Source organism: Vipera ursinii (assembly GCF_947247035.1).
Source record: "Vipera ursinii genome assembly, chromosome: 1".
In the NCBI taxonomy this organism is placed as follows: domain Eukaryota; kingdom Metazoa; phylum Chordata; class Lepidosauria; order Squamata; family Viperidae; genus Vipera; species Vipera ursinii.
This window is the reverse complement of record NC_139512.1, coordinates 90,637,299-90,662,272: the sequence shown is the minus strand read 5'-3', so window position 1 is coordinate 90,662,272 and position 24,974 is coordinate 90,637,299. Positions and strand designations below refer to the sequence as shown.

General features: G+C 42.1%; 1 protein-coding gene across 1 annotated transcript in view; it reads right to left on the bottom strand.

Moving 5' to 3' along the window:
• The window catches only part of ANO3 (anoctamin 3), a 254,887-nt gene that overhangs the window by 52,756 nt on the left and 177,157 nt on the right, over positions 1-24,974 (bottom strand). The window contains exons 5-9 of the mRNA XM_083348587.1: positions 13,587-13,745; positions 12,095-12,195; positions 9,181-9,225; positions 1,632-1,763; positions 966-1,072 (exon numbers count right to left, since the gene is read on the bottom strand). Of these exons, the coding sequence (XP_083204713.1) occupies positions 966-1,072; positions 1,632-1,763; positions 9,181-9,225; positions 12,095-12,195; positions 13,587-13,745 (544 nt within the window). The remainder of the gene's footprint in view (positions 1-965; positions 1,073-1,631; positions 1,764-9,180; positions 9,226-12,094; positions 12,196-13,586; positions 13,746-24,974) is intronic.

Sequence of the window (24,974 nt, the reverse complement as noted above, 5' to 3'; positions counted from 1 at the left end):
ATCACAGTTTTCTGTCCTACATAAGGACCAGCCTTCTGCTCATTATTATGACTGGGATTAGGTTTCCAAGTACAGCGCTGATCCACATTTATGGGTTTTATGTCGGATCATACTGGCAGTTGGCCAGATGCAAAGAAAAATAGTTCATAGTTGTTGCGTAGGTGTGTTTTAACATGTCTTGAAACATAAGTGAAATAAAATTAATCTGTCTCACCAAGCCTAAAAACACCATTCACATTCTAAGGTTTGGTGAATTCTGCCTTACAATATAATATCAGCCAAGGATCAAAAGTGACATTGCTAGGAATGCATGACACAACAAGCTGTCTTGATGTTAACTTTTATGATATCTACATGTACTATAGTAGAAGTACAGTAGAGTGCATCTACTTCTCACAGAGCTTCATCATTAAAAGGGAAGGTAGATTACCTTGGATCTATTTGAATTTTCTCAGAATTAAACTGATGAGAAAATCCCTCAATATGAAACTTGTTTTCCGTTTTCATTTACAAAATGGAATGGGTTGTTCTGAGGCAAGCTTTTCATAAAAAGGAAGCAACAAGTAAGGAAAAGTTGGAGGAAGAATTTGGTAAGTTGTAACCTATAGCCATAGAATCATTTTTATCTAAGTGCTCTTTCTCTCTCTTTTTCCTTTGAAACATAATGTTTTATAGAGGAAATCAAAGAGCCTTATTAGACATTCTTTTTGTAACTTCTGTTTGGCCCCAAAAGCAGTGGGGAGAAACAATTTGGGAGTGAGGATATTGTAGTATTGTAGCCTGTAGATCTTTTCTTTCCTTTCTCACACAGAAATAGTCCTGATTTTGGTAACTGCCACTGTTGTCCCAGTTTGAATCACCAATATCTTAGATTTACATTGTTGACTAAACATTTTTTACTGGAAGAATTGAGTTGGTAACAAGAATTCCAACACCTGCATTGTTATATTGAAATGAACTTGTACCCATTTTTGGTTTTCCATCTTCATATTTTGTTCTCTGTAACATATGGTGTACTATCCTACTTCTTGTAGAGTTGCTGAAGAAGCTGTCTTTGTTGTTTATTGTAAAACTGTTGGAGAAGACAATATCAATTAATGTTGGAAGCAGCTGTCGATATATCAGCATAAAATATTTATCATAATGAATAAAATTTTATCAAATTTTAAACATGTTGATGTTTTTAATTTTATTTATGCTATTTTGAAGCTGTTTTGAAGTTGTTACAATAGAAGGATCAAATATAATCAAATGAGCAAAATATGCATTGCTCAGAGAACTTTAAATAGTTGCTTGAAATAAGCCACCATGCAAAGAAGCAATTACAGAGAACATCTTAAAATAATTACGAGTTCAAAGGACTAAACTGAATCTTATGTCTTTGAGCTATTATGAATATGATTTAAGAAAGTCAACTTTAGTTGAGTGGAACCAGCTTCTGATCAATGCAGCTGAAAATCCTTCTGTAACTTATTGTTGAATATAGACTCCAGCATTTTTGGGAATATGTTTTCCATTCAGTTTGAACATTGCATTACTTAATGGTGAATGTTGTTATGTTAACCCCTGAGAGGAAAAAAATGAAACATTATTTCTGGTCTCTATGAATATATTTTAAATTCGCCACATACTGATGAATACGTGCTCGGCTGAAAGGAGCTGTGTAGCAATCTGTTTCTTCCAGATCAGGAAGTGCTTCTTTATCAAGTTTCATTGGATTTCTGGGCAACCAGCTTTTCAATTCCCTCATATTCCTCTGGAAACTGGGGAAAAGAAGCCACATTTTATTACCTTATGTCTTTTGTACCTTTCATTATATATGTGACATGCTGAAATGGATACTGGAAGGACAAGGCTAGACTTCAAATCAATAAGGAACAATCGCATGGTCTCTTAAAATTATTTTTCATCTAAAGCAAAACAAGAGATAGATATAGAAACTCTATGAGGTGAAGCAATAAACATAACTATAATTTACAATGTAATTCTAATGAGGGTGGGGACAAGAAGGGAAATGGCCAGGAGGAATGCTCTAAAATGGCCTTTTCCAGTTTGGGTGCCCTCCAGATGTATGGACTCCAGCATGGCCAGTCATGGGAGTTGAAGACCACATATCTGTCTGAAGCCCAGATTAGGGTAAGATTCCCCCAAGTGATGTATGTAAGGACTGAACAATGTTCTACTGAGAACTAAACTAGAAAGTATATCCAATGAATGCCATTGAATGCCAGTTTCTCATGATTTAGTTCATTATACACAGAAAACATCCCAATCTGGATTGAAATTAGAGTTAGTGGGAAGTAGGAAGTTTAATATGTCCTTGCCCCTTCCTGAATCCCAAGGAGTGTTAAATGTAAGATAAGATCTTTAGATGGTATCTGATTGTTATTTGTGGTGTCAGAGCATTGCTGCTACTGTTTCAAATTAAAGCTAATTATCTTAATAGCATAAAGGGGAATCCATGGTCAAATGTCATGAGATATCTGGAATCCTGTGAATAATATTAGTTAGATAGAACAAGACAGTAATGGTAGCAGAAGGACAGAATGCAAATGAAATTATTCTCTGTTAGTTTAGGGAAGGGAAGTTATTCAGGAGAGTAGGTCCATGCTTCCCCAAATTGATGGCATAATTTATTGTCTTCTCCAAGAATTCTAAATGCTTCTAATGCTTAACAGACATTTGGGGAAGTTCTACCGCTATTCACATGCTCCTTGGCAATTCAGCTAAATAGATCTGGTGGTCTAAACTTTAATGGATACACCTGCTTATTAGTCCATATAAATGGGTAAGGAGTTGTGGCATTAAAATTCTGCCAGTCTTAATAAATGCTTAGGAGAGAGAGAGAGAGAGGGAGAGAGAGAGAGAGAGAAAGAGTGACAAAGAGAGAGAGAGAGAGCGTACACCAAGAAAATATTGGAAAAGATAAAATGTGTAATAATAAAAAGGGATCCTATAACGTCTGACTCTGAAAGAGATTTTAGCTTTTTTTGAAGTCTACATCCTGTTAAAATAAGTGCTAGAAATCGATGCATTTAATGTTATATCCACAGGACTCACAGGATGCTTGACTGCTTTTCCTTGTGGAATATTTTATCCAATAATTCATGTCCCAATAAAAGAAATCCATGATGAGTACGCTAGAAACTGGGAGAATGTGCGTTCTAGTCCCACTTTAGGCAGAAAGACAGATGAGTGACCTTGAGCCAGTCACTCCTTTGCTGCTTCTCAGCTCTAGGAAGAAGGCAAACCATGTTGCGAAGAAAACTGCAAGGACTTATCCAGGCAGGGGAAAAAAAAATACCGTACCTCCCCCCAAAATCCCTTAGGAGACCATTAAGTACATGACTAAGATATCTGAGCGTATAGGAGAAGACTAGAAACATAGGTTGGGTGACGATTCTGGGTGTCAAATGCTTTGCAGAAGCAGTTGGGTAACAAATAGGTCAATTAGTTTGAAAGGTTATCTTATTCTAGTCTGTGAATCTGTGAATCTGTGATCTGGAGATAGGAAGTCAAAGATCAGGTGATGGGTTTTTTTAAGAGGGAGAAGGCAAGCACAGGTAGATAGGGCAGTAAACAGGTGGTGGGTGACTAAAGGTAAGGTGGCCTTGATCTCTGCTGTGTTCTGGCTTCTCGTGCTCAACAATGGGGTCTAGTTCATGAAACTTTGGTAGCTCTGATTCTCATCTGCTGTGACTTACTACTCAGTCTGTCTCTAATAAGATCTATCGCAACCTTGTGTATTATTAAAATGCTATGCATTACTGAAATGTTTTTGTGTGACAAGGGTGTGGATTCCCAGATTGGGCACTAATTCTGCCTGAGAAAGTTATTCCACTGAAGAATCAATGATAGAAGATACCTAGATCTTTGAGTAATAATTATAATAATATAGGCAGAAAAGCAAGAGGCCTTTAAAATGTGCAGTAACAAATTTTAATAGCTTGTCCTAGCTACTAAAAATGGAAGCTCGGAATGTCCTTCAAGTGCAATTTTCATGATAGGGAAGTCATGGTTTCTTCAATGAACTTGGTGTTATATTCTTTTCTGGTTAAAATGTCATTGAAGAATATGATTATGTTTTTACCATGGGAACCATTGCATTTGTTTATAACTGCTTCTTACATTTATACCTTCATTGCTCAGAAGAACTAGAAGTGGGTGGTGGCTGCTAACAGTCTCAATGTTTCTTCAAAAAATCATTAGAAGTATATCAGTTTATATTCACTGGTCAAACTGGTGCCCTCTTTTGAAGATTCTTACAAGAGCATATGACTGTCTTAAAATATAAGAAGCAGTATATATTGTGACAGAGTGTACTAAACAAAACCCCACCAACACATTACTGCCTATACTGTATAAAGCTGAAAGCACAACATTCACAAAGGTTTTATATTTTCAAAGAGCATCTGAAAAATGTTTTAGTACATATATTTTTTTAAATTTTGCTAAAAAGAGGAAAATAAAGAACCCTGTTATCCAACATCTACAGCTTTCTAGCTTTTCATTTCATTATTACACTGTCATCCATTCAATTAACAAAAACAGACATTTTTGCACATAGTCTAGTTTTAAAAGCAAAATTACAATTTTAAATGTAAAGGGAAAATACAGTTTGTACAGTATATATTCATGTAATACCTTAAACAACAAAATCATTTTTTTTTACTAATGTAAGCAAATCCATTTATATAGTCGCCATATGTGAAATGAGTGCAAACAGCAAATTGATGAATTATTCTTTCAGTTAAGCCAAAATAAACTTTGGTTACAATGGTTAAACATTCAGATTAATCTATTTTAAGCCTTTGCATTTGTTTTTCAAAACTGTGGTGCAATTTTTATAAATGAGGCTTATGTCAGAACATATCAATACAAATGGATAAGAATATGAAAGAATAATATTTGATCAGAGTTTAAGATGCATTGGCACAATGATAATGCTGAATTGTCATTTCCATAGACTAACGGCTAACAACCTGAATCACCTTATACAAAGTTTAACAAAGTCATAGAGGACAAGGTAACCAACAGTAATATAATAACTCCAATGATATATACAGTAACTTCTACTATCAGGGTTGAGTAGCTGTCAGAGAAAGCTCTTTTACCTCTTTTCAGCAAGTGAACCTCCCAAGATTGTCTCTTAGGGGAAAAGATTTGGGAGTAAACAGGATATTGTGAGATTTAATACTGTTTTACTGGAATACAATTATTAATCTAGATGGAGTTTATCTGTGTATCACAGTGCCTTTAAAATATAATTTAAGTAACATCATTTTATGAAAAAAATATCTCAGTTCATTGAAGCAGCCCTTGAATTGGTAAGGAACTTATACATTGTAAAAAAATCCATTTTCAGAATCAATAAGAAGAAAATTGAAAGTAAAATTGCGCATAGCAACATGCCATTCTACAAATTAATAGTATGACTGTAGTGCTTCTTCACCAATCCCCAAGAAAGAGTCTAAGATAAAGTGTAGAAAACAACAACCAAGATGATTATGATAAAGATTTCCCAGAAAAGAGTGGGATTTTTCCCCCTATACTAGTAGTTGTAGAAAATGAAGTTGTTCTGGAAAGCTTAAGGCCGAAAGATCCCAGAAGAAAAGACTGTTCTTGACAATCTACAGTTATTGTATAGAATTTCTTATCCTGCATTGTGGTAACAGCAAGCAAGTTGGATAGCTTTAAATACTAGTTAGCTGAACAATGGGAAAGTTATCAGTGACTGCTAATCAGGATGGCTATTTTTTACAAGCAAAATCAGAGACATCAGGCTCCAATTGTATTGAAAGACTGTTGAAAAGAAGCTATCGCTCTCAGAGATTGCTCATTGATTTTTGATTGGCCACTGGAAGAGAATGATAAGAATATGAAAGAATGATATTTGAAGAGACTGCTGGACTACATAGGCCTTTGGTCAGATTTAGTATACATCTTCATATATGACTCCTAGAAATCACATGAAAGCATAAACAAAGAGGACCTGATGTCTCTGTGCTTTTAAATGGTATTATGAGCATGCACCAAGATGTTTATAAAATTACATGGGCATGTGAGAACAAGCCATCAGAAAGGCATATTTCACAATGTACAATACAATTCCACATGTTTAGTAAGCTTGCTCTCAGACATATGGTAGTTCTATGTGAGTGTATGAAAAAGATGTGTTGTCTTACCTGACAAAAATAAAATCAAAAACATATTCATTTAATATGAGCCATAGTGGCACAGTGATTAGAATGCAGTACTGCAGGCTAACTCTGCTTACACTGCCTGGAGTTTAATTCCTTCAGTCCTGACTGGCTTGACTCAGCCTTCCATCCTTCTGAGGTCAATAAAATGAGGACACAGATGGTTGGGGACAATATGCTGACTCTGTAAGCCATTTAGATAGTGCTGTAAAGCACTGTGAAGTAGTATATAAGTCTAAGTGCTATTGCTATTGCTATACTAGCATACTGTAGTGCATTGGGCTATGGGTTGTATTGCTTCTTATTTTCCCTCCTACTTTCCTTACTAAGTGACAAGTAAATGTTCTTTGTTTCTTTTCAAAGAAAAGCCTACATACCAGAAAAATGATTAAAACTTTATTGGAGTCACAATCTAGGTGGCTTTGGTATTAATGTAATTGAAGATGTTTAGCTGACTATGATTACACTTTGGGAATTTCGTCTAACGGAAGAAACCAAAGTTTAGAGAACAGAACTAACAAACAGACACAAATATATAACTCTGATTATAAATCCATTGTTTTGAATTTCAACTTTCACCATAATAATTCCCTAGGATATAAATTGTCATTTTTATTAATGTAGACTGAATGTGATTCTTGCCTAGATGTTAATCCCTTGAGAGAAAATGGTTTATTTCACATCATTTAAAGCAAGCACGTGCATGACTGGGGAGAGGAAGTAAGCAGTTGTAAATTTTTACTATAAAAAAGCCTATAATCTACAAACATTTAATATCTGCATGTGAAAAGCAATAGCTTTCACACAAAATAATTGACATATAAAACATCTTGAATATTGACAATATTTATATTCCTAGAAATTCTACTCTCGTTATCTTCACTAATCTTAGATACTGAATCAATATCAGAAGTAAAGACAAGGTAAAATTGTAATATCCAAGATGATTATTTTGAAACAGAGTTAGGATAATTGTGTCATTCTGATTGTTGCTTTTCCCTCCAATTAAATTTTGATATGGATTAAATCCATCACAGGAGAAATTGGCAACTTCACATTCTGTTACATGAAAAACAAAAACCCACCAACACTGCCTAATGGAGTTTGATGGAAGTGCAGTAGAACTTATCTAAATTCCATGAGAAATAATACATTTAAAAACAAAAACAAAAAAACAAAACAAATACCAAACCAAAGAAATAGCTGGATGGAGCAAAAATTCTTCATAAAACAATTATGCTAATATTGGAAATGCCAATATTTGAAAAAGGGTTTTAAACAGTTTATATCTAAAAGCAATAATTGAGACTTTCCAAACCAGAGTGCAGTTTCCCTGTGTTATCTTCAGTTCAAGATTCAAAGGACTGCCACCTCATTGATTTTTCAAAAGTCCCTAAAGATCTGAGTCTTCATCTAGATCATGGCTTTTCAACCAGTGGTACGGGTACCACATGTGGTACATTGGCACCTGGCAGGTGGTACGTGACCATCCTAGAAAAGTGGTAGCAGGGGAGGGGAATGAGCTGAACCGGTAGCAGCACTGCACAAGCCTGAGCGAGAGATGGCTGGAGCTGCAGGGCTGTCAGGGCTCAGCGGAAGTGCCAAAATCAGTGCCTCTTTCCAGCTGGAGCTCAGCACTGATCCTGGTGCTTCTGCTGAGCCCTGAAGCAGCACCACTCAGCTGGAATGTTGCAGTATCTCCAGGGTCTTGTGATTTAGATTCAGATGCTTGGCAACTGATTCATATTTGTGATGGTCTCAGTGTTCCAGGGTCATGTGAAGTGACCAAAACCTGCTGCAACCACCCAGCAGATGGGGGAATAAAAACAAAACACCCCCCACCCCATCCCCGCTGCCAATCCTCAACAGAAATGCTCACAACAATGAAAATCTTGGACAGGAGGAAGAGTGCCGCTGGGGAGGCAGGCAGGTGTCTTGTTCGGCTGTGGCTTGGGGGGCACTTTTTTCAGTGCCATTGTAACTTCGAACAGCCACTAAGCGAACTGTTGTAAGTAAGGACTACCTGTACTTCATCTGTTTTTCCCCTTTTTTGGCCATCAAGTTTTTGACAGCTTGCTAGGCAACTGGTGGTACTCGGATGTTGCCACATCCTAAAAGTGGTACAATGGGTGAAAAGGTTGAAAAGCCTTGATCTAGATCTTTAGCAGGATGTCTGATACACTTTCTTACCTTACTTTCTTTCTTTACTCCTCTGAATTTGTTTTCTTTGCCATTATTGTTCTTTTTTATGTTCTGTTTTTGTATTCTTTGTTTTTAAATGTTTTTGATTTCTCAGAGTGGCTCTCATCATCATCAACATTATCAGGGCGGAGATGCAATTCAGCATGCCATCAATGAGATTATATGTTCAGTATATATGATCTCAGTGTGTCTTTGTCATGTTCACCTGAGGGGCCTTTAATGAAAGCTCGTGGAATCATGGATTGGAGTCAAGGAAGGAAGTTTAAAAGGAGACAATATTTCTATCTCCTTCCTAAATGTAATGTGATGGGCTATGGTGGCTGTTGATATCACAGGGAAATGGCAAACAATGAATAGGGATATGTTACATGACCTGAAATCTAATATACAAGTTTCCCCAGGTTCCTTAAGGTAAATGTTCTTTGGAAGATTTCGCACTACGGGAAAAGGAACCAATACAAAACTTAAGATCTACAATCTTCTGGCTCCTCAGAGATTTTAAGATCTATTTTCTTAATACCTTTTTTATTTGAACCTCATTGTTATTTACTAATAAAACATAATCACTGCTTTGGAAGATACTCTGGATTATCTTATTTCTGGTGAGGTCAGTCACATGCTTAAAGCTGAAAATAAATAGGCATCTAAGTTCTACTGCCTCCATTATTCAATCAGCTTTCTCAAAACCCATTGTGATAAATTTACAACTGCTAGAATGGATGTATTATATATGGGATGATTATCTGGTAAAATTAAAAGCTATGCATCACCCACCAACCTGCCCATGGTTTTGCTCCTCCAGTCAGTGTAATAACATTTTTTCCTGAAAGAACAGCAAAAATCATCAGAGTACAATTTCACATCAGGGTGAAGGAAATACATACAAGATATAGAGTTTCGTAATTTCATAACATGCACGATTACAAAAGGAAAGTGGACAGAACCTCAATGGCATGGATAAAAACTGAGCTACTTAAAATCGAACTGTTAACACAAATAGTATGAGTCCTATATTTTGGACTTTCAGTGTTCTCCGAAGGAGTTGTTCAAAAAGAAAAATTGCAACATGTTGGGAATCCTTAAATATTTGGCTCAGGCTCAGTACCCCAAAGGCTCAAACACATGTCAAATTATATAGCAGTGATAGTGAACCTTTTAAAGACCAAGTGCCCAAACTGCAACCCAAAACCCACTTACGTATCATTGGGTGCCGGGTGGGTGTGGCCAATTGGGTGGGCATGGCCCATTGGGTGGGTGTGGCCCATTGGGTGGGCATGGCCCATTGGGTGGGCGTGGCTGTAGTAGTAACAGTAGATTGGGTGGGACTAAAAAGTTCAATCAATTCCAACTTTGCCAGATCTTTTTTTTTTCCCCGCAAGAAGTTGAAATTGATTGAACCAACCTTTTTTTCCCCGCACACGGCAGTGGAGGCCTAAAGCGAAGAAAATTAGATTAACTTGCGTGTAGTTTCTCCCCTCAGCTTGGCATTTTTAAAGGCAAGGGGAGCATTTTTGTCAATTTCAGGAATTGGTCCAGATTCAGTGAAACTTCATTTCCCCAATATATCCCCTTCTAAATATTACACACTGGAAGAAGGAACATTGCTCTGGCTCCGTAGCCTTTCCCTACTACTTGGACAGTTTGCTGAATTGCCCATGGTAAAGCTCAAATTAAGCAGGGTAACTGGAAAAGACCAGAAGAGAGATCCATGAGCAAGAAGTACATGGGTAAGTGCTGGACTATTAGGCAACATTTGCACAGGAAACTCCCAAATCTAATTTAAGACCTCAATTCCATCATAGCAGGATTATTTATGATTAGATTTATATTCTACATGTCATCCAGGAGCTTAAAATTCCCTATAACAAAAAGCTTATGAAATTACTTGGGTTGAGAGATAGAAGCAGGCGTAACTCATTAGTGAGTATTTGTGGTTAAGGATGGATTTGAATCTTACATCCAGCTTCTTAAACACTACACCACTCTGACTCTCTTTGTTTTGTTGCAGACTTAAGCAGTAGCTTAAGAATACCAATGTGTAGTGGGTGCAGCAGATTCTGTTGGACATCCCATCAGTTTTTACATTTTAAATCTAAAGCAGGGGTCCCCAATCCCCAGGCCATGGCCCACTAACAGGCCGTGGCCTATTTGGAATTGGACCACACAAGTGGCTAGCCAGAGTGCATGCGCATATGTGCGTAGCTCAACCTGCGCAAACGTCAGGCTGGCAGGCACTTTTGCGCATGCTTGCCAGCTCGCCACTTGTGCCAGCCCACCACTCGTGCAATCATGGCTTGTGCCAACCACACAGCTCAATTCCCCTCTTCTTCCCCCAGCCAGGCCACCAAGCCGCAAAGTTTGGAGACCCCTGATCTAAAGGATTTCTTATTAAATGTCATTTGAATGCTTTCATTATACAAGAAAAAACTCTGAGCAAAATTCTTTATTAAGGACAATAGGAAAAGTTGCTAAAATGACACCTACTATTAATCTTTCCTTGCTCATTGTTTACAATTTTTTTCCTGAATGAAATTAATATGTGGATTGTTTATAGCATTGCTAAAGAGCAATGTAATAATTCCCTGAAATTGATTTGCATTTTTCTCTTAAAGCCAACGGATCATTTTCTGGCAATTGATATAATGTACTTATTTCTGGAAAAGCCCCACTAAGTTCAAGACCTTTTCTCTGGAGTAAATAACTGGAGATTGCAATTAAAACCCATGAGCCAGCAGATGTACTTATCCTCCATCGGTATTAATTTGTATTAAATCAGAGAACCAATTATAGCTACTTTGAATATTTCAAAATTATGGAAACCTATGCCTCAAGACAGCTTTCTGTATACTAAATGTACACAAGCAAATGAACTGCATAAATTTCACTATCAGATGTACAAATTCATCATATTAGAAGGATGAATCCAAATTACATAGCAGAGGTGCATTTGAGAATGACCACAATGTCTAGAAAGACTCACTTTGGCTTTTACTTTGTCTATTGCTTATGGAATCAACAATAGATTAGCGGAACAATTGTGACAAAGAGTTTTGGGTTACTCTAATATTTGATATCTTTGCTAGCTGTAATAAAAATACTAAACTGAAGATGGAAGTATGTTTGCATTTGGACTGCAAGCAGTAGAAAAAGAAAGTGGTGCACCTAACTTACTAGTTCTGCTCTGCATGATGGAAATATAGAGAGGGTTGGTTCCTGAAGACTTTCTGCCTCTCCTAGCCATACCCAGTGCTATTAACCCTGGAATATTGTGCCAGTAATCACGATTTTCCCCTGTATTAAAAACTTCCCAGACAAGATCCCATTCCCCAGTGACTGGTTGAACACAACGATCTCTGAAGGAACAGTATCCCTTGCAGAATGTAGTGTGTTTGTCAATGAGCCTTGGTGGCACAGTGGTGAGAATGCAATATTGCACGCGAACTTTGCCCACATCTTGGAGTTCAATCGTGATGGTGCTTAAGGCTCACTCAGCCTTCCATCCTTCTGAGGTCAGTAAAATGAGGACCCAGATTTTTGGGTGCAGTATGCTGACTCTGTAAACCACCCATATAAATGATATATAAGTGTAAGTGCTATTGCTACTACTATTAAGATAGCTATGAATAAATGCGCTTGTTAGAAAAATATATTCTTAATTTAACAAGTGACAAAATTAAGCATTTTATTGTTACCTGAAAGGCATCCTAATGTTCATTCTTTCAGCATATTTGCAGAGTGTGTCCCAAGGACAATGGATTTTTACAAACATAATGTCATTGTTTGTAACAGCTGGCTGCAAAAAAGAAACAATGTAACAAGCACACATGTTTTAGATTCAGGTGGCATTTTTTAAATTTTCCTCTAAAAAAGTTCACGGGTTAGTTATATGGGTGTATGGTATTTAAGAACAGCCTTTTTTTTAAACTGTCTACTTGGACTTGTTGAAAGATAATTCTAAGGAAAGTATAAATGTCCTGTATGTATTCATCTTTGGTCAAAAAAGAGAGGGATTTTGGTTTACCTGTAATCTAGCTAGGATTGTAGTTTATCAAAGAACAGAGTTACCACAATTGTTCAGAAGCTTCATGGATGTTATCCCATAAAATCATGTTATTTTTTTATTATTCTTAATAAATTACAGAACAATCCTTCAGACAAGAGTGATAGGAGGGGAGTGTTGACTGGTTCATGGCAGGAAGACATCTATCCAAGCAATTCTATATACCAAAGAAAACTGTACATGTCATCTAATATTACAGGTATGCTCTGCTACAAACCAGACCTTCTGGAGGACTGACGAAGGAAAACCTTTGCTCTACTAGAAAGGCTTCCTGTTCATGCTACCCTCACAAGACTAAGGAAAACAGAGTAGTCCCTCTCAACTGCCTTTCTCCCTTCCCCATCCCTGCTTTTATCTTATGCTGCAAAGCAATTGGCAATCTGTCATTTTCTTCCCTCTTCTTTATGATTGCTGTGTTGTACTTATGAGTAAGCTGAATCTATTTCGTGAGAAGTGGTGTCCTTTTTTATCCCTAACTTTATTTAGGGCATAAATAATACTTTAAAATCTCGCTGTCACTAGCCCAAAATGTCCTTTTCCTTAAAGCATTGCATCTTAGATGGGAGAGGAGGTTATAAAATCACCTTTCACTTACTTTCTCAGAGGTTTGGTTGATTCTGAACAATTTGAAAAAAAAATACTGTATGATCAGATCAAACAGTACATTGTTTCTCTTTAAAGAAGTCCAACAACAAAACTCTTCCATACTCATTTACAGAATTATTTTTAGCTTTTCACATGGACTACAAGTTTCCCTCTTTCCTTCCTTTTTACAAAATATTTATTTGCTTTTTTCCTCTTTCTCTTCCCTAATTTTTACACTCTCTTAACCTGCCTGTTTTCCTAACCCTCCCCCATTCTACTCTACCTTTCTTTGAAGGTGAGGACCAGTTAATCCTGCAATCACTTCAGTAAAAGGCAAATCATCTAGTGCAGGGGTGTCATACTGCAACCTGCGGGCCGGACACATCATGAGGAAACCGCGCCTAACCCATTGCCGGCAATTGGGAAAAAGCTCCAATATGCTGCACGACGTCACGTGATGTCGCAAGTTTGACATGTTTGTTCTAATGGATTTTCCTCACAGTAGCTGCCATTTTGAGCAAAAGGAAAACACTACCTACCTCTCTTTCTAACATTAATCCTTCTGCTCGTAAATTCTTTTCAAAGGTGTTTCTTTTCTCAATTTGAAGACTGGATTTTTTGTAGACTAAAATGTAATCAATTCGTTTTTTGCCATCTTTGAAGAATAGACCTGATGTTCCCAGGGCAGACATGTCACTCTGAAAGGAAAAGAGGATATATAATGGACTCTTAAACTTAGTAGCACAGTCCAGGCAATGATTAAAAACATGTGAAGTATTTTCAGGCACAATTGTTTCTTTTTAGCTCTAAGAATTATATCCAAGACAGAAGAGAAACCTAAAAGAAAATACTTCTTGCTCTTTCTTAAATCTTTTAAAACAATTTGTTCTCAAAAATCCACAAATTTAAATAAAGGTAATCAGGATATTGATGACATTCAGTCCTGTAAATCTATATGATACCTCCCTTAGCAGAGGGGAGATATGCGGCTCAATAGGTAGATTGATGTTACAAAGTGAATCTCACAGGATTTCCTTTTTCTTTTTGCAATAATTTTGAGAACTTTTGCTTATTTGCTTACTTATTTGGATTTATAACCCATGTGTCTCATAAAAGATCAGTAATAACATAAGAGAACGCCTCTAATGTTATCCCATAATACAACTTGGTAGGTTGGACTAAGGACAAGTGATTAATAAACTCCATGATGAAGCAGAGATTTTGAACCTCAGACTCCCTAATTGAGGTTTTAACCAGTACATCTCTGTTTAACTGTGTTAAGCATAAAATTATTAAGTACATTTACAGTCAAAAGCCAAAATATCAAGCATACAATCCAAAATAGCTGGGTGAAAACAAGTGGAAGAAATAAGAAATTAAAGAATTATTCATATTAGAATGGTTTGATTTAAAACGTAATCACTATGTTAAGTATATGTTCTGACATCATGTTATTTTACTCTTTCCTGCCTCAAAACGGCATAGGTAATGTCATTCAGTTTTGGAAAAGACAGCATAAAAAATTATCAGGCTACTAATTTCTGATCTAGATGCCACTGGCAACATTTTGAATTCCAATCCATCCTTCCCTGCAGTCCCAGTGGCCCTGAAGCTGCTTAGCTTTGGCGTTATTTGCCTTTCCTCAGAAACAAGGGCAACTGTGATGCACATAAAAAAAGTAGGGCTTCAATCACATAGCTGTGGCTGCCCTCTGACTTTTATCACTTTCCCTGTGGACAATGCTGCTCAGAAAGCAATGCAAGCTATTCCACAGAGACAGTCAATCTCCATGAAGATTTTTTAACATATAGTCCTTTCATTTCCCAATGCATCATTAAATCCTACCCTTGAGAAACACCTTTCATGGCTTTGAGGCCTACTTTGACAGCCACTTCTGCTTTTGTTGTGACTCAGAAGATTGGAAACAAAACAAAACTTTCTTATGGTGAGACAGAAGAAAGTCAGCAAAATTGCATTTATTTCAGTTTCAAGAGTATTTATAGCCTTTGGATGAGGTTTTCAGTAATAACCATATTCCTATATGGGTCCATGCAAGAAGAGAAGAGCGACAAGCAAGAAAATAGATTTGGTACCTATCCAGGTGCAACTGCTGCTGATTTATTGACTCTAATACATTATTTTGTCCATTATGTATACAAAATCAGTATAAGACCCATTAATAAATCTTTATTCTAATAGTAACATCAGATCCTATTATTAGAGGAGAAATAGGTTCAGCATTTCTCTTTTTTGTGTCTAGTTTTATGCTTCTGATGAACCTGATTCAGAATGACAGAAAAGTAGAATATTATTTGTAAGTGGAAATCATGATCAAATACTATGTTGCACTTACCATAATTCTGTTATCAGTAAAGTTGATGTTTAACAGTATGGAGGAAATGTGGCAAAAATAATTAGCTCTATAAATCTTATACCCCATCCCTGAGCTCTCTTTTTGTACTAGAGTAGAAAAATGTAAATACACATCAGGATAAGTCAGAGTGTCAAACTCAATTTCATTGAGGGCTGCATCAGCATTGTGGTTGCCCTCGGGGGCCAGGTAGGTGTGGCCTACAGGGTGGGCATGGCTGGAATGTGTGTGGCCTACTGGGTGGGCATGGCCAGCTCTACATTGTTCATGTCAAGGGTGCCTATGGGGCCTGGGGGACTGGGGCAAGTGCCAAAGCACTGTCCACTGGAGGAGCCTCACTGTTCCTCTCAGGCCATGCTGGGGGGGGGCTGACAGTGATGCGGAGGTCAAATGCCCAGCCCAGCCCTCAAGCACCTGCGGCGCTAAGCCCAGCCCCAGTTTCCCAAGGGGGTGTCCAGCTGCACTTACCTCCTCCTCAAGGCTGCTACTGCTGTGCTTGCTCTCCTTAGCCAGGTTGCTCATGATGGGTACGAGGGCAAAGTCAAGAGGGAGGCCCACTCCTTCTCCATGTGAGGAGACCTGGCTTTGTATCCAAAGCTTCCTTAGCAATAGGATGGGAGACCCCCCCAGGATAGGCCAGGGGGAGGGGCAAGGGGATGGTGAAAAGGCAGCAGGGCAGGACTAAGGCAGAACTTCCCTCAGACCCTCCCTCTCCTTCCTTCCTTCCTTCCTTCCTTCCTTCCTTCCTTCCTTCCTTCCTTCCTTCCTTCCTTCCTTCCTTCCTTCCTTCCTTCCTTCGAACAGAGTGGCAGGAAAATATTTGAGATGAGGGAAGGAGAAAAACAGGCAAGAAACGAAGCTGGGGAAGTGTCATCCTTCATGAAGAATGAAGAAATGCACCATCTTCTGGAAGTGGCCAGCACATGGCCCTCACCTACAAATATCCAGCTTGGTGGGCTCTGGGGGAGGGGATGCCATGAGCAGCATGAAAGTCAATGTTACCTGTGCAATGCTGCCCAGCCCCCAGTCTGTCCAGTTTTGGCAGGTAGTGGGGTGCTCTACTCACAGTGCTGAGAGGCTGAGCCAGGTGGCACGAATCTGAAGAGAAGCACAATGCTGCCCAGCCCCTAGCCTGCCCAAAGTGCTGGCCACTTCCAGAAGATGGTGCATTTCTTCATTCCTCACAAAAGGTGATATCTCCCCAGTGTGCGGCCAGGGGGCAGTGCCAACACGGCAGGGGCCAGTCCATCACTGTTTCCAGATGGCCTTGTGGAGCTAAGACTGGATGTATTTCAGCATAGATGACCACCATGAAATTGTACATTGGCTCCTGGCTGGCTGGGGCCTGGGCCAAGGCAGCATGGGCCATTCCCTCACTGTTTCCAGGGTGGCTTCATGAGCCAATTGAAAACACTTTGTGGGCCGAATCCGGCCCCTGGGCCTTGTGTTTGACATGTCTGGGATAAGTGATTTGCTTTTTGGAGGATTCCAGCTAGTCAGTGTAATCATCTTCCAGGTTATTTACTTATTTACTTGATAAATGCTCCATTCTCTATTTTCCTTTCACTCGGGGATCTATCTCCTACACTTATACTCAGTCAGAAATCTATGGCCACACAAAACCCTTGCTGAATTGTTTTGTGTCCCCCTCAATGTAGATTTGTTTCCCAATTTTGACTTTTTCTAAAGGATATGTATGGTGCAAGTTGAGAGATAGTGTAATTCTACTCCCCAAACTTGGGAATTCTATAAGTCATCAATATTTCCTTCTTGGTGCTTCTTCACCTCCTTAGAACCCACACAGTGAATCAGGTCATTATTAATCTTCAGCAGCTTGTCCTATTCTTGTTCTTTCCAGACATGTTGAGTTGTAGTTCCTAGAAGTTCAGACCTGGAAGGTGCCAGGTTAAAGATGAAATTATGCACTTGAAGTCTGAATTAATGAACATTCTACAACTAGTCCATGGCTCCACTGTTACTTTACATTGGTTAGGACTTAGGTAGGTGATTACCAGAAATACCAGGACTGTAGCTAAACTGAGAAATCAAAGAACATTCAAGGAGAAAGCACTGGCATATGTATATACTGCTGCCAAGAAAGCTGCATAGATGTGTCTATGATGTCCCCAGAATTCCAGATTCACTCAGCAACTTCACTTTTTTAATGGTAAATTTTGAAAGATAGAATTAAAGCCGCATCATGAGAATGAACATCCTTTTTATATAATGGATCACAATTCTGCCTAAATAAGTTTAAGACTGCACTGCAGCAAGGTTTATTTCTGACGGTGTTGTCACCAACATGGCCAAAGGGAGATATATTGGACAATAGCTCCTTCAATGGCTGGCACTCCATCAAGCTGATTGTAGCTATTTGTTGTCCTGATGTTTTCCTATTTCTTTGTTGAAATGCAAAGAATTATCTTCATAAAAGTTATCCCTTCTATTCTCCACTTTTCTACCAGTCAGCTTGAAATAAAAGAACGTTCATCCGTAATCCTCAGGCTGGTGGCTTCAGCTTCGTTCTTCTGGGAGAAGTGTGTGGTAGTGGCTGTTTGTTCCTCTTTTTTAAACTGCCAGAGGGGGTGTGTTCTGTGGGTGGAGGTGTGCTCTGATTGGGTGGGGGGTTAGCTGTGTTCTGATTGGGTGGGAGTGTGTTTTGAATGGGGGCTGTGTTCTGATGGGGTGGGGATGTGTTTTATTTTATTTTTTATTTTATTACATTTATATACCGCCCTTTCCCTGAGGACTCAGGGCGGTTTACAGGGAGTTAAAAAACCACAATACAAAAGTTAAAACCAATTTAAAAAAGATTAAACTGGCCCTGTGCAATTAAAACCCCGATTAAAATAAATTACTCCTCAGCCTGGGCCCGAGAGCTCGAAGAGCCAGGTCTTCAGGCCCCGGCGGAATGACCAGAGGTCGGGGGCAGTCCTCAACTCCACTGGCAGCTGGTTCCAGAGGGCAGGCACCCCCACTGAGAAGGCCCTATCCCTGGGTATCACCCCAGGCAATCTCTTACCGGTGGGACCCTGAGCAGACCCTCCCTGTGGGACCGCACTGGGCGAAGGGCATTTGATGCTGGCAGCAGGTGTTCCCTCAAATACCCCGAACCCAGGCCATGTAGGGCTTTATAGGTGATAACCAGCACCTTGAATTTCACCCAGAGGGCAACCGGAAGCCAATGCAGCTCGCGGAGTAGAGGTGTTACATGGGAGTATCGGGAGACCCCCATTACAACTCGCGCGGCCACATTCTGCACCAGTTGAAGCCTCCGAGTGGTCTTCAAGGGCAGCCCCATGTAGAGAGCGTTACAGTAGTCCAAACAGGATGTCACGAGCGCATGAGTAACTGTGCGTAGGGCATCTCGGTCCAGATAGGGACGCAACTGGCGCACCAGGCGAACCTGTGCAAAAGCCCCCCTGGTCACGGCTCCTATGTAATCTTCAAAATTGAGTCGTGAATCCAGGAGAACGCCCAGGTTGCGAGCCCTATCAACGGGGGGTAACACCTCACCCCCCATCGTTAGAGGTGGAATAGTCTGGTTAGCCCGAGATGCCGATATGCACAGCCACTCAGTCTTGGCGGGATTGAGACGAAGCCTGTTTCTCCCCATCCAGACCTGAACCGCCTCCAGGCACTGGGACATCATGGCGAGGGCATCACTGGGTTGGTTCGGGGTGGAAAGAAAAAGTTGGGTATCATCAGCGTACTGATGATACCCCACCCCGAAACCACGAATGATCTTGCCCAGCGGCTTCATATAGATGTTGAGGGACTCCACAAATGAGAGGCCTCGGGGCAGATCTCGGCCTTCCCGTCAACACCGACTGCGAGCGGCCCTGGAGGTAGGAGGAGCACCACCGTAAAACGGTGCCTCCCACTCCCAACCCCCTGAGACGCCACAGCAGGATACCATGGTCGATGGTATCAAAAGCCGCTAAGAGATCTAATAGGACCAGGACAGAGGAGCAACCCCTGTCCCTAGCCCTCCAGAGATCATTCACCAGCGCAACCAATGCCGTCTCCGTGCTGTGTCCGGGTCTGAAGCCCAATTGGTACAGGTCCAGATAATCAGTTTCCTCCAGGAACAGAGGAAGCTGATGCGCCACCACACTCTCAACAACCTTCGCCAAAAAGCGAAGGTTGGAGACTGGACGATAGTTATTTAAAACAGCCGGGTCCAAAGCAGGCTTCTTGAGGAGGGGTCTCACCACCGCCTCCTTCAAGGCAGCAGGGAAGACACCCTCCTTCAAAGAAGCAGTTATTACTGCATGGAACCAGCCTCGTGTTCCCTCCCGAGCCGCATAAGCCAGCCAGGAGGGGCACGGATCCAACAAACAGGTGGTGGTGCTCAGTCTCCCCATGATCCTGTCCACATCATCAGGGGAAACAGGGTCAAACTCAGTCCAGATAACGTGCTCAAGACCGCCCGATTCCTCCACATCAGACTCTGCCCAGTCAGAGTCCAAACCGGTCCGGATCTGAGCGATTTTGTCCGCCAGATGATGACTAAACTCCTTGGCTCATCCCCGCAAGGGATCCTCTCTCACCTCTTGGTTAAGGAGGGAGCGAGTCACCCTAAACAGGGCGGCCGGGCGATTATCTGCGGACGCGATAAGGGCAGCAAAGTAGTTAGACTTCGCCATCCTTATCGCCGCAAGATAAGACCTTATTAAGGTTCTTAACTGCAATCGGTCGGATTCGGATCGGCTGGACCTCCAACTGCTCTCTAGACCTCGTCTCCGATGCTTCATCTCCCGGAGCTCCACAGAGAACCATGGGGCCCAACGGGATCTGTGCCGGGTCAGAGGTCGCATGGGTACAATGCAGTCGAGTGCCCTGGCGGCAGCCGTTTCCCAGGCATCCACCAGAGCATCGACTGGGCTGTGGGTAAGGGTGATAGGTATAGGCCCAAGCGCCCTCTGGAACCGATCCGGGTCCATTAGGTGCCTGGGGCGGAACCACCTGGTCGGTTCCGCCGCCCAGCAGCGGGGGGTGGCATAACAGAAAACCAGCCTCAGGAGGTAGTGATCTGACCATGACAGAGGGGTGATGGACGGGGAACCCCCTCCCAGATCATCCAACCATTGTCCAGATAAGAACACCAGGTCGAGAGTATGATCCCCCACATGAGTCGGGCCCTCAATAACTTGGGTCAGGCCCATGGCCATTATGGAGGCCATGAACTCCCGAGCTAACTCCGATGACCCTCCCAGTGACGGCAGGTTGAAGTCACCCAGGACTACAAGCCTTGGGAATTCCACCGCCAACCCTGAGGGAGTGTCGAGCAGCTCGGGCAGGGCTGTTGCCACACAGCCGGGTGCCAGGTATGTAAGCAACAAGCCCAACTGAGCCCGAGGACCACATCTCAAGAGGAGGGATTCACTCCCGGCCATCTGGACAATGGTGGCCTCCCGGGGACACAGAGTCTCCCAAATAACCACTGCCACCCCACCACCCCTGCCCTGAGCCCGTGGCTGATGCAGCACCTGGAAACCTGGAGGGCATAACTCAGTAAGAGGCACCCCTCCCTCTGAACCCAACCAGGTTTCCGTGATGCACGCTAGATCCGCACATTCCTCCTCGATCAGATCATGGATGAGGGGAGCTTTGTTAACTACAGATCTAGCGTTAAAATAGACCAACCTGAGCTCAGGGACCTGATCACCCTCATCCCTGGGTAAGAGGGTGCTAACCGGAGGGTCAGAGCGTGCCACCGCTCGGAGATAGCAGGGACGCGATCCTGGGTGTTGATATGGCCCTCCGTGCGAGCACCTGCTGCCATTCCCTATCACCGTGGGGATTTGAAGCCCCACCCCCACATTCCCAGAACCAGCAGCCACCTCCCCTGACCCCGTCCCGTCAGGGCCCCTAACAGGTCCAGACTGAGTGCCGGTTAAAGATTCCCTCCCTACCCCCCTATCCCTCCCCCTCCCTAACCTTTTAAAATAACCGGCTAAAAATTTTATCAGGGGCCTCTTAGCACGTCTCAACTCGAGGCCCCTATCTAAGCCCAGCCACCTCTCGGAGTCCCAACACTTGGGCTCGTCATTAAGGGGAGTGTGGAAACAGGCGGTAGGTCGCACCAAGGAGGCAGGAACCCCCCTGAGGGCATACAGATCAGCTTCCGAATAACGGAGGTAAACCATACAGCGCTAGAATAGTCTCATAGGGCAGATGTTATAAATATGTCCAAAGGGTAGCTCAATGATATTGTATAGATGGAAAAAGAAGTCCAGTAGGCATATCTCTCAGTCCACAGGACCATCTCAGCTCTCACCTGAGATGGCAATCAAAAGGGAAGCCTCAGCCGTCCTCTCACTCCGGCTGAGGAGTCCAATCTGGAGTAGAGAGAAAAGGGGAGTCCTGAGCCAAGCCCACCCCAACTGGTCTCTCACACCAGTGAGGTGGTCACTGACCAGTTCAAAACCGTCCTCCCACCAAGGTCAAGTCCCAGCCAAACTGGACTGTCAATAGGGGGGGGTCTTAGTTCCCGCCAGGCATGGAGCTAGCCATGATGCCTGCCTGTCAGCAGAGAAAGCAAAAGCAGGCAGGCCAGGCCTCTGTCGATCCTCGCGTCGCCGGCCAATGCCGCCAGTCTGGGGGGGAGGGCAAAAGCATTCTCTCCCCCAAACGCCCGTCCGCCAGTCCAAACGGTCTTCCAACAGCGGAGAGAGGTATTCCCGGCAGCTGTCTCGAGTCCAGGCATTTGCCAGCACGTCTGCCGAGGCCGATGACCAGGCCCACAGTCCGCTGCCACCATCCGGGAGGAGAAAAAGGCTCTGCGCCGCGGAAAACGGCACCTGCCAGCTGATGGTCATAAGTGAATCTCCAGCTGGTGGGATCGTTGCCGCTGCCCCTCCGACCGAGCAGAGGGTATCCACGGCAAGCGGGCAGAAGAGGAAAGGCAGGCAAGGACGTCCAGAACTGTCACGGCGTTGCAGCATTGCTCGGCAGGTCGGCAGGCCGGCGATTTCCAAACGCCGCTAATTTGGAGGGGGGGCTCAGCGCCGCGAAGAACAGCGCCCAGCAGCTGTTTTTGTATCCCCCAACCCCCGGAGTCGCCCCATCGTACCGTGCCGTGGGTGGGCCTCCCTGAACTAACCCATTTGGAGCCCTCATGGAGCACCCGAAGCTCAGATTGTGGCCGCCGCCATCTCTGGCACTGACAGCCCCACCCAGCCAGGGGTGGATGGGCTGGTCTCAGCTGCCAGCCTTAGACCTGAACTGGTGAGTTGTGCTGCTTTTGTTCGGCTCCGTGTTTGTGGTGGTGCCATGTTTTTATAGTGGGTGTCAGTTTGCTTATTGTGTGGTTTGGAGTGGTTTAAAGTGGCTGATGTTGCAGCAGGAGTTAGGTTTCTGTTTTGTGGTTGTGTGTCGTTATCATTGTGGGTTCGGATTTGCTTTTTGAATGGTTGTGTGGTGGTGATGTCATGTGATGTTATCATGAGTTTGGGTCTGGTATCATTCTTGGTGGTTGGGCCTCGTCTGTCAATCAAGGCGGGTTTCCAAATGCCTGGTAGGCGAGAGGTATCATCTCATTTGTTCATGCTGTGGGGGCGTTTTTCTATCTCAATGGCTTCTCTGATTATTCTGTTGTTAAAATGTTCAATTTTGGCGATAGTTTTGGTTTTTTTAAAATCAATTTCATGTCCCATGGCTTTAAAGTGTTGGAACAGGGATGAAGTTTGTTCTCCCTTTCTGAGTGAGTTCCTGTGCTCTTCAATGCGTGCACTTATTCTTCTGTTGGTCTGTCCGATGTATGTGGTGGGGCAGTGGTGCATGGGATTTCATATACTCCTTGGTTTTCTAACCCAATTATGTCTTTGGGGTTTCTTAGGATGGTGGATATTTTTCTGTCTGTGTAGAATGCTGTTTTGATGTTGTGTTTTTGGAGGATCTTGCTGATTCTGTCTGTGGTCCCTTTTAAGTATGGGAGGAGGGCTTTGCCATTTTCTTGTTCTCTGTCTTTGGATTCCAAAGAAACATGATTACCAACTTAATCCAAAGAGAGACACCCACAAAAACCCAAGACAGAGAACAAGAAAATAGAGATAGAAAAACGCCCCCACAGCATGAACAAACGAGATGATACCTCTCGCCTACCAGCCATTTGGAAACCCGCCTTGATTGACAGACGAGTCCCAACCACCAAGAATGATACCAGACCCAAACTCATGATAACATCACATGACATCACCACCACACAACCATTCAAAAAGCAAATCCGAACCCACAATGATAACGAGGCACAACCACAAAACAGAAACCTAACTACAGCTGCAACATCAGCCACTTTAAACCCCTCCAAACCACACAATAAGCAAACTGACACCCACTATAAAAACATGGCACCACCACAAACACGAAGCCGAACAAAAGCAGCACAACTCACCAGCTCAGGTCTGGGGCTGACAGCTGAGACCAGCCCATCCACTCAGAACACACCCCCACCCAATCAGAACACACCCACCATTCAAAACACACTCCCACCCAATCAGAACACACTTGGTCCCCCACCTAATCAGAGCACACCTCCACCCACAGAACACACCCCCTCTGGCAGTTTAAAAAAGAGGAACAAACAGCCACTACCACACACTTCTCCCAGAAGAACGAAGCTGAAGCCACCAGCCTGAGGATATTCTTTAGTTTAGGTGGATAAATGGATGGATAAGATTCATTAAAAAAAAACTTGATGGAGTCTTGACACACACCTTGCCATGTTCTCTCTCTTACACTTTGCAGGCAGATGAAGCCTATTTTAGAATGTCTTTGTCACTGGAGGGCAGTCATAATTTGGAAGAAAAACTATGGAAAAACAGTGTGTTTAATTTTATTGGGAAATGGTTTTGGTTCTTGTAAATATTGTAGAAGTCTTCCTGACAAAAGCAACCATTAGTCATCCATCCACAACATTTCAACCAGCATGACAACTGCCTGTCTGACCTTGAGATAAGTGCTGAGCTGCTTGTCTCTTCAAAAGTTGACCATTCCCACCTGATTGACTGAAGAAATAATAATAATAAAATATGAAACAATGCAATTTCCAGATTCTTGATTTTGCCAAGAGAAATGATAACACCATGCGATGTGCAGCCAAATTGTTTACAGGGAACTTACTATGTCCCAGAAAGGAGGTGTTAGTGAGTATGAGTCAAGCATACTAAAACAACAGGTGTTCTGCCACCTTGAAGGGAGAAGAGAGATGGCAAGAAAATAATTAGCAAACAAATTAATTTAACAAGGGCTTAGATACTTTCCCCTTCCAATAATAAGGGGCTTTCATGAGTTTCTTTCATCATTTTCCTTGCAGAACAAAATTACACACCAGCAATCTGTACCATAACTCATCACTAACTCAAGCAATCTGGCATGGAATTCTGTAGAATCAGAGATGAGCTTGGAGAGGTTAGTCAGACATGATGGTTGGACAAACATGAATTATGCCTAGGAATTACAAAAAGTTTGAAAAAGAAACTTAGATTGACTCCTCCCTAAACTACTTATCCTTGGTAACTTTAAGATGTGTGAACCTCAACTCCTAGAATTC